Source organism: Anolis carolinensis, chromosome 5, assembly GCF_035594765.1.
Source record: "Anolis carolinensis isolate JA03-04 chromosome 5, rAnoCar3.1.pri, whole genome shotgun sequence".
Taxonomy (NCBI): domain Eukaryota; kingdom Metazoa; phylum Chordata; class Lepidosauria; order Squamata; family Dactyloidae; genus Anolis; species Anolis carolinensis.
This window is the reverse complement of record NC_085845.1, coordinates 191,551,520-191,563,395: the sequence shown is the minus strand read 5'-3', so window position 1 is coordinate 191,563,395 and position 11,876 is coordinate 191,551,520. Positions and strand designations below refer to the sequence as shown.

General features: G+C 37.0%; 1 protein-coding gene across 12 annotated transcripts in view; it reads right to left on the bottom strand.

Annotated features, from left to right (window-relative positions):
• Positions 1 to 2,745: 2,745 nt before the first annotated feature.
• plekha5 (pleckstrin homology domain containing A5) overlaps positions 2,746 to 11,876 on the bottom strand; it is a 203,891-nt gene continuing 194,760 nt past the window's right edge. For all 12 annotated transcript variants that reach the window (XM_008110373.3, XM_062983151.1, XM_062983147.1 and 9 more), the window contains 6 exons: positions 9,205 to 9,320; positions 8,414 to 8,623; positions 7,013 to 7,171; positions 6,250 to 6,362; positions 4,756 to 4,904; positions 2,746 to 3,622 (listed from right to left, as the gene is read on the bottom strand). In XM_008110373.3, coding sequence (XP_008108580.2) covers positions 3,588 to 3,622; positions 4,756 to 4,904; positions 6,250 to 6,362; positions 7,013 to 7,171; positions 8,414 to 8,623; positions 9,205 to 9,320 — 782 coding nt within the window. In that variant the 3' untranslated portion in view covers positions 2,746 to 3,587. The remainder of the gene's footprint in view (positions 3,623 to 4,755; positions 4,905 to 6,249; positions 6,363 to 7,012; positions 7,172 to 8,413; positions 8,624 to 9,204; positions 9,321 to 11,876) is intronic.

Below are 11,876 nucleotides of genomic sequence, written 5' to 3'. Positions count from 1 at the left end.
TGATAGGAGTCCAGAAGAAGTGGGCAGAAGTTTCGCTTGACTTTCTATGAAGACTGTAACGTGATCCTTACTGGATTTTTTAAAAATTACAAGCACTTCTAAAAACAGGTGAGCAATCTCACAAGTGATTTTCAATTTGGAGAAAGAATGAACACATGGAATATGCCATCAAAGGGAAGGCCTGATGTGAACATCTTCTAAAAGATATGTGTATGTACTGTTTAAAAATCAAGTATTTAAAAATCCCCACTGAAAATTTAAAAATGTTCTCATGTTTAATAAAGATCTATACTACCAATCAATTTAAGGTTTCTTTAATGCTGTGGCATAAACTAACAAACAATCAGAAAGAAAGTTACCATATTGCCATACAGTGGCCAGGCATAGTCTCACCTAGGATTTCATGGAAGGAAAAGGAGCTCTGCTACCTGGAAATGAAGTAATGCTCAAACCTGAGAACTTACCATTTATTAAGTTAGGGGGGAAAGCAGTCTTGATCATTCTGCAAATGTAGTAACATGATGGAGCCGAATCATCTCTGAGCACAGAATGCGGAATGACTTCTCTTCCCCCTCCCATTATTATTTTTTTTTGAGGGAAAGGGAAGGGGATGTATTTCCACACAAATGATGAAAGAAACAAATTGCTACCCTTCTCAGAACAATGAGTCCAGATGGAAGGAGATGTAATTGATTTTGAAGGGCATGAACATCTGTAGAGCGTGTGTGTCCCCTTACCCTAATGGGTCACTCACTGGAAAAGAACACCCGCACCTCCTGGTGTGTACTGTATGCAGAAACCAACACAGCAGTCAGTCATTTACTGTATGGATAACAGCATCCTAAACTTTTATCAAAAGGAGAAATATAGGAGAAACTGCAAATGTCCCGTGAATTTGATGTAACTGAGAGTCTTGGGATGCATAAAAAAGATTTCCATTTGATTTAGGTTGAGAACTAAAGCCTTTAAAAATAGATTCTGAAACTCTTTTTCATTTAATTTACAAATGGATAGTTTCAGAAATTAGTTCATTAAAGCTTTTTGTTGTTGTCAAAAATCCAAGTCAACAATGTATGTTCAGGCTCACATAAAGGAGACCAATTTTGATAAGAAAGGAAGTAAAAACCTTTTTGGAAGATTAAAAGCCAAGCTGACTTTCACCAACGCTGCAATTTGTCTATAGAGAGCAAAGGCCATATGGTCCTATTATCAGCTTTGGCTCTTATGCCAGCTGCACCCCTTCCTAGAGCTGGGAGATCTATAGATGATAGTGTAATCTCAAGACTGAACTTCTGCAATACACTGTACATTGAGCTACCTATGTATCAAGTTTGGAAACCAAATTAGTTCAAAACGTAGCAACCAGAGTGATATTAAAACCACTGCACTGGTTACCAATTAGTTTCTGAACAAGGAATAAAGGTTACATATTACCTTTAAACCCCTATATGGTTTACCTATGGGATTGCTTCCTCCAGTATAATCTGCCCATACACTCAGGTCCTCTGGGAGATGTTTATCCTGGATAGCCAGGACTAGGCTGGTGACAACTGACCAGAGGACTTTTCCTTCACCTGTCCTTAAACTGTGGAATGGCTTACCAGAAGAGATAAGATGGCTGAGTATACTGTGTGAATGTAAAACAGCAGTAAAGTCCTTTATCTTCCAACAAGAATGTACTAGTTATTTTACTATTTTGAGTGTTCTTTTAAACTGATGATTTAACCGAGTTATGGGTTTTGTGATATGGGATAGTCAAAACCTCAAGTGCTTCAAAATCAGCTGGGTGAAATTTATCAATTATCAATTGCACTTAAGAGGACTGCAAACTGATGTAGTCATAATTATACCTCAGTTCTTCATTGGGATGATAATACTGCTTTACTACTTAATAATGAATTACCTATCACCTATCATTTCTTCTGCTTGGAGGGCTGGCAATAGCAGCCCACAATGACACAGTCCCTCCCCAGCATTTTCACCCATGGATTTGCTGTATGATCGTGCACAAACCAGCTTCCCTCTATCCTGCCATGCAAGGATGGTGTTAGTACATGAAGCATTTTTAGCATTTAAAAGCCACTACACATTATAGATACAGGCTTAAATCCAACTGTTAGTCCCAACGGACCAAGAGTAATTGAATCATTGGATTTAAACTGCTCAAGAGATAAGTTTTCCAGAATACTCTTGGTTCTTTCTGTATATTGTGTGCTTGCAACACAGTAAAATTGCTTGGCCTTCATTACTTGACTGTCCTTACCACCCCATGCATTCTTCTGCACAAATCTAGGAGTCTAGCCACATTGAATGTGAATTCTCCCCTTTCTCTCATTTTGAGACTTGTCTTAGGAAGGAATGGTCCCCAGATCCCCAGGACTTGTCCATCTCTGCTTTAAGCGATTAGACTCTTACTGAGTCAGCCAACATTTAGCCAGGGGACATCTTATTGGTATCTGAACCAAGTAGTTTTCAACTTAATTGTAAGGTTGTGCTTCTTTTAGACATGGAAAATGCCACAGCTGTGTGTGTGGAGGGGAGAGTTTCTGATTCAGCCAGGTCCTTAATTCTAGGTAATAAGCATGATGCTCTGATTTTATTCTCAATTGAAAGTGCGCTAAACTGCACTTTATTCCTACTGCCTTCTCCTTTGAACTCCATGAAATGGAAGAAAAGAGTCTTCACCCATTTCCAGTGCTATGAAAAACAGATCCCGAGTCAAGGATACAACATCCAAACCATTGCTTAAGAACATCAACATTTATTTATAACATGATATAAAAGAAATGAGATATGAACATTTGCATTTGAACAATAGTAAGTGGCTCCTTATACTTACATTGGTTGTGCTCATTGCATAATATATACACAATGAACATAATTACATTTGTACACAAAATTAACTGGGAACTGAATACCTGCTTATTGCTGTACACACCCTTTTCCAACAGAGGAAGAGCCCAGTACCTCAAGATTCATAACCCTTCATTGTTTAAGAAGAAGAAAAAATAAACAACTAAGCTTTATGTTTATGTTGACAACAGTATAGCAGTAACGGACACTGCAACTTGACCAAGAAATAATTACAGAGTAGAAACAGGGCACACATGAACTTGGAAATAGCAAAAGAAAAAATGGCACATTTTAAATAGCTATTAAAACATTTACAAATCAAAAGATAAAGACAATACATGATCCATTTTTAAAACCAGAAATGAGGTTTAAGTGGTGATCTATAAAATAACCCATGAGGAAATCTAAAAAGGAAGCAAAACTTAATAGAAATGATAACTAAAAACCTTACACCAGGGAAAGCCCATAAGTGAAGGTTCTGATTGTAGGCCGCACATTGAAACAAACTCTTAAACGATGTGGATGGCATCCATAGCAGCAGACAACAGTGTTAGAAGAACGAATTCCAAGTTGTTGAAGGTACCGTGGGGGTATTTAAAGCTCTCTTGGAAGAAACATTTTCCATGAAGTGATAAAAACGATGCTCTGTGGCCAAAAGCATCAGAACTATGAATTTCATAGTTTTTATAAAACTGACTGTACAGTATCTTATTCCCACAGGCCCATGCTGTAATTCAGCCATGAATTGTTTCCGCAGAAGCTGGGAGAGCTGAAAAATATGAATAGATGTTTCTGTTTATTCCAAAGAAGTATCTGGAAGAGACACATTGTTCTTTATAACAGATGAGAAGCAAGAGTAAGAACCTCCAGCAAACTCTGATATACAGACAGCGCTGGGTAAACAAAGGACAATAGAGAAAAGAAGGGACTTGTCGCTGTCAGTTATGGGGAGAACAGGACAAAGAAAGAGGCAGCTCTCTGACCAACTGATTTCAAAATGATAAAAATATAGCAGGACAATAGAGAGTTCAAACCAAATGATGTAGTAAAATGCATTTACATTAATTTAAAGAGGATTGCAAATACAAAAACCAAGGAAGTTGCTACTACAGCAAAACCTTTCAGTTTTCTCTCAGTTGATGAATGGAGATCCAAATTCACAGTGATAAAAGAAAGATGCCCAACTATTCTCCACTGGAGTTTTCTGTTCTGAATCTAGCTCTCACTGAAAAACTGTGAAAGGGCTGCACTATTTGAGACTCACTAAATAGAATATTTCTCTGTAGATAACACAAAAAAAGCCCCGAAACCAAAAATGTCAAATACATCAGTAACTAGAAAGCTCAGGGACAAAATAAAGCTAGACCCTCTCTTCCTGGCATGATAGCTTTGTATATGGTAGGAGGTTTTTTTTTTTTAATGTACAAGTAGATTCAGCCACATGAGTTTACACATCTAGGCTGAAATAAACATTAACATGTTAGTCTTCCTGATCAGCATCTCATTTCCAGAAGTCCTGCCAATGAGAGACCAATGCGTCAAGTCCCTCCAGACAATCTGGCCTAAAATTCCCATCAGTAAAACTACCTACTCAAGACCCAGTCTGGAGAAATCTGGACTACATACTGGTAGCTCAGTGGTAACCCACATATTTCTCAGATTTAGTCCCTAGAACCTTTTGCTAAAATATCAAATAGGAAATGATGGGACAATTTTGAGCCTGTTAGCAGCAGCTTGTACGTTACCCTAAGGTTAACTGAACATTTCAGTTTTTACCTGGACACAAACTGATCTGCTAGTTTATGTATCTCACATTGGCACATGCTTATGACATTAATGAATTGTGCCAGAACTCAGGACAGATAAAAATGAAATTGAAAATGAATGTATTTTGAATCAAACCTGCTGCTGTTGAGTTTCCTCTTGAAGTTTGTGCAGAAATCTCAAAGGAAGACAGAGTATCTTCCTGAAACTCGGGCAGGCTAGTTTCTTCACTCTCTTCTGTGCTGCTTTCAGGTTTGTGATTTACAACTGGGGCCTCGCTCTTTGGGCTGAAGGGAAAATGAAAGATTAGTATTTCCTCCAACTCCTAACTGGATTAACTGATACTGTATGCTACCTAAATAAAGATTTATAATATAAAAATAACACTGATATGTAACCCAAGCATTTCTGAATTTAACGTTTTTGAGAGGAGAAAAAAACCCCACATTTTTATATTAAAAAGACTTCAGGAGGCCAAAAAATATCAGCTTAAGTCTTTCTCCACTTTATATAGTCTGAGAATAATGAAAGCAAGGCCCTTATAAAGTATTGGAACCTAAGTAAAGACAAGTGATATTCAAGCATGTTTGTCTTTCTGCTATGGAAAAGAAACACAGACTCAGAATGTTTTTAAAGAAGGGATGTATTTGTTCTCTCCAAGCTGTGGGGCAAGAAATTCCAGCAGCATGCGGAAGAATGAGGAAGTAGTCCATCAAGGACTCGGTGTCATAAGTGGATGGTGAAGCGGTAGCTCCCCTGTGGCCGGAATCGAGCATACCCTCATGAAGCCAGAAGCTGGAACGTTAAATTGCCTCTGTGTCTGTCTATATGTGTTTGTCTATATATGTCATACGTCTAATGGCACTGAATGTTTGCCATGTATATGTGCATTATGATCTACTCTGAGTCCCCTTCGGGGTGAGAAGAGTGGAATATAAATACTGTAAACAAACAAACAAACAATTTGATAGTAGTAATATGATGTTCTAGCTTCCAAAAAAACGTTAGTTTTCATTTGTCTGGAAGAAAAATGCCACCTGCAAAAACGTCTGACAAAAGAACTATAAAAGTTACTTTCTGTTATGAGAGGAGTTCTTGTCTAAGAAATGATACACCAACAAGACATCTTCTATGTAGTGCCTTCTCTTATCTTTTTGACAGCCGGCTTCAAGAAGATCCGTGTATTCAACATACTTGACCGTAGCTTGGCCCAAATGAAGTTTTTTAAATGAGTGGCAATGAAGTGAATCTGACTGTTTCATTTCATCACAATTTTTCAAAATGTTTCATAACACAGGACTGAGTATTCTGTTTTCTTTCATATGCCAAATAAGTGGTCTGTAACTGATTACATTGGTGTTTATTTTCAGCAAAACCACTTCAACACTTTTAAAGAAAACAAAACATTTAATGATTTAGTTACTGTGCCAAAAAAACTTGGATAATGTTAAAATGAAGGTATGCTTTAAACCTGTTCTACAAGACATTTAAGACCCATCTATAAAATGTAACAGGAAGGGACTAGATTACCCTTACAAGTTTTTAAAAATGATGGAACTATGTTGGATTAATGACAGCTTTGACTACAAATCTCAAATGTCTCCTGCCACCAATACATTAGGTTTACTCTACCTGTCAACATCCTGTGTGCCTTCTGTTTCTGTTGGCTTTTCATGAACTTTTTCCACAGTCTCCTCCTTTTGGTCTACTATATCTGGGGACAGCCGATCATCACTTTTTGATAACTGGAATGTAAGTGAAAATATTAATTAAAATGCAAATGATCATGGTTAATTATTCATGTTACTAAGTGAAAGGAGAAAAAAACAGCTTTGTTAAAAATATCACACGGACTGTAGATTTACTTTGCACCAATATGTCAATTTACCACTAGTAGTTAAGTTAACACAATTTCAAAAAGAAGGCTCTAATAAACTATCCCAGTTAATTCCAGACAAAACTAGAAGACATAAAACAGGAGTGCAGAGAAATCAAGGGTTGTTTGGGGGGGGGGGGGGGGGTTAAAGCTTCATGGACAGCTAGTAGAATACCACTGTGATAATATCTTTTCCATTTTAAAGAGATCATGATGAATGAATTTAAATATATTTGTACACTGAGTCCTTATTTCCTCTTTTTCCTCATGTTTTGGCCAACATTATGTTGTTTTTCCAAACCTACTCACATACATATTAACTGAAATAGCAATTTGAAACATTGGCCAGTTGTTCAAAAGCTTTATGTCCATTAAGGCCAATATAACCAAGGAAGAATTTTAGAAAAAGAGTTCTGAATTTTTTGTAAGTGCTCAGAGAGCAAGTCAGAATTCTGGCTGCATGATTCCAATGCCTAAAATATATACTGATATTATCTACTGCTAAGGAGATATCAGTACCTGTCTGCTAAAGCCACCTTTATGTTCATTTGCATGATCATTTTCCTTCAGCCAAGATATATCTTCAACACAATTCTGATGACTTTGGCTGACATCATTCACTCTAATGGCATGTTCTAATTCATTGGTAATGTATTCAAAATCATCCTTCCTTTGGTTCTGCAAAAAAGATTTTATGTTTTCTGAATCAAAAAGATTATCATAATGAGAACAGATATTGGACAGTTAGAATAGATGTACAGGTTGTTAACATAGTTGGGAAAGAAATCAAGGAAAATATGCATGCAATATTGGAATCTTTCTGTGTATGTATGTGGATTTTCAATGCAAACATGACAGAAAAACTACAGCACAGGAAATACAATGATAAATGTTTAATATGCACCAAATAATTGAGGCTTTCTTTAATATTATAGGCCTATAATGGCCAGTGCAAACATATCAAAGGTGTACTTCAGGGAAACAATAGGTTTTGCCTAACTTTTATTATAAAGAGTTATGTTAAAAGTATGCTCAAAATTCTCCAAAACGTCAGAAGCACCAAAGGGGGAAAATTCTTTGGTGGGGCACAAGCACTGGTCCTTCTTTTACAAAATACTTTCTATTAAAAAAATTAAAATACACTAGACTACATTGTGCAAAACTTTACAAAAAAGAAAGCAGCAACAGAAAACGAAACAGCTAGAATCAAGAAAATAAAAGAAAACCACAACTTCTTTCTATTTTAGCAATGATAAAATTAAGTATTAATCTGACTTCTTTTAATCTTACACAGAATTCCCATACCTTTTTGGTTAATACAAGCTTACTGATTATCAAAACTTACAGTTTTCATTCATTTTTTCTGCAAAAAGACAATAATGGGTTCCCAATTGTTACAAAATGTCTTTAATGACTTGCTCTAAATGTCTAATCACTCAAACTCAAGAATGTATCCATCAAGTCTTCATTAAAAATAATCTTTTTTCAGACAAAGTGTATACCAGAAACACCATAGTTTCACTTCCTTGAATATCAGTCTGGAGCCCTACATATCTATCCAGGTAATCCTCTATCTTTTCTGAAGATAATCACCTGAGATGGCAATTGTCAGGAAACCGTAAGCAAAAGCTTTTATTTTCTATTTCCCATCTATTTAGAGCTTGTTTTTCTTTTAAAGGGGGGGGGGGGTGTTTTAAGAATAGTGCTTATCTTCCTGTCAGGACCATTCTCTTTCAGCATTTGTGGGAATATAGTTTAACTGTTTAGGGACCAGAGCATTGGTCCCCAATGTTTCCCAATTTTGATGATTTCCACTTTTGGACAATGCTGTGGCCCCTAACATGTTGACTACGTGGGAGATGTCTGTAGCTTTCTCCCTTTCAAAAAATATGCTATGAAAGAACCAAACAAGTAGTGTACCTGGGAGCATCTAAAAGGATTCTCTCTGACAAGGGATGGGCTTTGTGATGGGGACAGATCTGTGACACCAATGATATTCAGTCCTCTCTTCTTCTCTTTCAGACAAGCCTGTTGGTGTCTCTTTATTCTTTCCATCTGCTCCTCCACAGTCATTCGAGGTCGAGTGGTCTCTGCCAAGCATAACTGCTCCACTGCACTTCTAGGCCTTTCCTTGAAATGAAATCAAAAGTATTGTAAGAATACATTTTCAAAAATAAATAGTATTTGAAGAGCAGGCCTCTGTCTCTGCACTGGAATGCATTTTACTGATATGAAAACTTTAAAAATGGGCACAGTTTGAAGCACTTAAAGCTAACTATATAGAGGGCAAGATTATAACATTTATGCCATGACATTTTCTCATCAATATGTTACACTGAACTGTGAAAAATCCCATAATCATTATTGCCTGTAATCACAACACATAATCTAAAATGATGATCTACAGTCTTGGAGAACTAGAACTTGATCACTATAATAATGAAAAATTTCTCATCCAAATGTCCAATACTGTACAGAATGTCATAATGTCCAATACTGTACATCTACACATATTGTTACAGAAATCATTGGACCATTGCTGCGATAATCAAACTATTTTTGAATTCTGTGCAAATAACAAAATGACACTGTACTAAACAGTGGTGGTGTTAAGAGCAACCAAACTTTGCTGCCCTGATGTGAAACCTCTGGCAGACAAGGTATGCTGGTGGAACATTATGATGGGAAGGAAGTTGAATGGTGTTAAATACCGTTCTTAGATCAATCTTCTTAGTTTTCCTTAAAGTCACATATGATGCTATCGTTGAAGACTCTGGAGTTGGTGACTTCGTTCTGGGAGGCACAACTCCAATAGGAAAATGTGAGCCTACAAAATAACAAAACAGCATTGAAAGTGCATTTAAGAGGTCGTAATACAAGGCAATCAATGTAATTAATGAGAAAAGCATATTTTGCAGCTATCAGATATCCCCACATGTCTAGCAGAACTCCTGGTTTTCAGGCTTTCATTATATTTCAGCCTGAAAACTAATAATCACAGCTAAAAGCTGGAGCTGGCAAATAAATAATGGACTATCCCTGGAAGCACTGCCATCCCTTTTAGATCTGTATGTAAGTAGCACAAGGTTGGTGCCAATGGGCATTAGATCATCGCTTTCTGTAGGACTCAGTTTCCATATGTGATGCTCTTCTACTGACCTTGCTCTGCCAACAGAGTAAAGAGAAGGACAGATGGTGATGGGTTCGCTATAGCAGTTACTAAAACTAGGGCAAACACATGGATTAAGCAAGGACTATGCAGCTATACTGGCTTGGGGGTTTAGCTGGATTAACTATAAAGTGAAAGTATCACTTTTATACCATGCTGTTAAGCAATTATTTGCTGAGAGTCACACTGTTTTTCTTGTTTCCTTTTAAAAAAGATTTGTTGTGATCTTAAACCTCCCAGTTATGACATTCAGTTTACATTATCCATGTTACAAAGTCCTTTCAGAACTACTGAAGCTGTACAAATATTGAAAAAATATATTATAAAATCTAGGTTCCTCCACACAAAAAGATTCTGGCCATTTTTCCTCTCAGAGTAATGTTTTCACACAATTCACTTCTTTTACCAGATGTTATCCCAGCATATCTCACTATTACATTGCAAGAGTGCTTTTCAGAATCCTTTCAGTTAAAAGAATGCAGAGTCTTGAGGTACTGAGAAGAGCTCCCCTTCAAGGAACACAAGCATAGATACCATCTTTCAGGTACACTGAACTGTTTGTACAATTTTTCAGTTCTGGTTAGAGATTAAAATGAAATCTATCAGTTATTTTATCTAGCCCTAAGAAAGGTATATTCAACATATCTGCAGTTTTCATAAGTGACAATTTTGCATTTCTTGCATGGATGCTACCATACAAGTAGTGTATCTCGCATTTCCTGAGAAGCCTAGAACAAGGTTAGCATGCAGCTTTGGCCTATTTTTGCCCATTTGACCCACTACTGCACATCCAGTCTTTTACATTAAGAAATATCTTCCCCATCACACTTTAAAATTAACTTCCTATAAGGGATGCATGCAATAATAATAAATAAAAAAGTCCCCACTTGTAGCTAATCATGCTACAAAGGCAAAAATCACTGGAATTATATTGAAAAAGTATTCAGCCCATTCCTTTCATTTACAGTGGGGGGGGGGAGTATTTAGTCAGATACCAATTGTACAAGTTCTCCCACTTAAAAAGATGAGAGAGGCCTGTAATTGACATCATAGGTAGACCTCAACTATGGGAGACAACATGAGAAAACACATCCAGAAAATCACATTGTCTGATTTTTCACAAATTTATTTGCACTGAGAAGGTAGGACAGAAGGTAGCTCATATTTTAAAAATAAGAGAGGACTGAGCAGCATTCATCAGCAATCATGGGATATTGCAACACAGTGTTTGAACTGTTAACTGTGAAAATTAATAGAAAAACATGCACCTATTGTCTGCAAACTACTATAACCGCAAAAAAAAAAAAGTTCAGGATTCCTTCATGGTCAGGAATGTGGAAGGCTAAGGAAGCTTTAACATGCTTTACTGCACTGCTTTATATTATACCTCTCTCAAGCTTCCTGCACAATGATTTCAACAGCTTTGTTGAAGTGTATGCATATAATTTGTTGATAACTGTTGGGGCTGTGAATGAGATTAGCAGAATAAATACACAGGTTAAGGTTTCCTACCTAAGCATCTAAATCTTTCAAACGAAGCTAATAGGATTTATTCTGAGCATTCAGCTCACCACTTCCTCACCACAAGCAAATGGAAAGGCAATCATCTTATTCAAGTATCAATTCTGCTTTATTACATTGTTGAAAGAAGTTGCATTTATTGGCCTAATCCAACAATATCCTCTAGGCCGGAGTGCACAGAGTTCTGAGATAAACAAAATCAACACAACACGTCCCCTTTTTTTTAAATTCAAAGGGTTCCCTGTAAAGTGTACTTGTTTCAGAAAGTCACACCGAAGTAGGTATTGTTTTATTATAGACTGCCATTCTTTCTCAGTTTAGATTCTCAGTGCAACCCCCTAATTTGAAAAAGGGCACTACTGATATCAGAATTGCTTTTTGTGTGTGTTACGAGCGACTTGAGAAATTACAAGTCACTTTTGCTGTCAGAGAATTGGGCATCTGCAAGTATGTTGCCCAGGGGACGCCCGGATGTTGGATGATTTACCATCCTTGTGGGGGGCTTCTCTCATGTCCCTGCAAGGAGAGCTGGAGCTGACAGAGGGAGCTCATCCACGCTCTCCCTGCATTTGAACTGGTAACCTTCAGGTCAGCAACCCAACCTTCAAGTTAACCCATTGCACCACCAGGGGGCTCCTATCAGAATTGCTGAGACTATAAAATTTACTTTTAGGAAAACATATACTAAAGGAA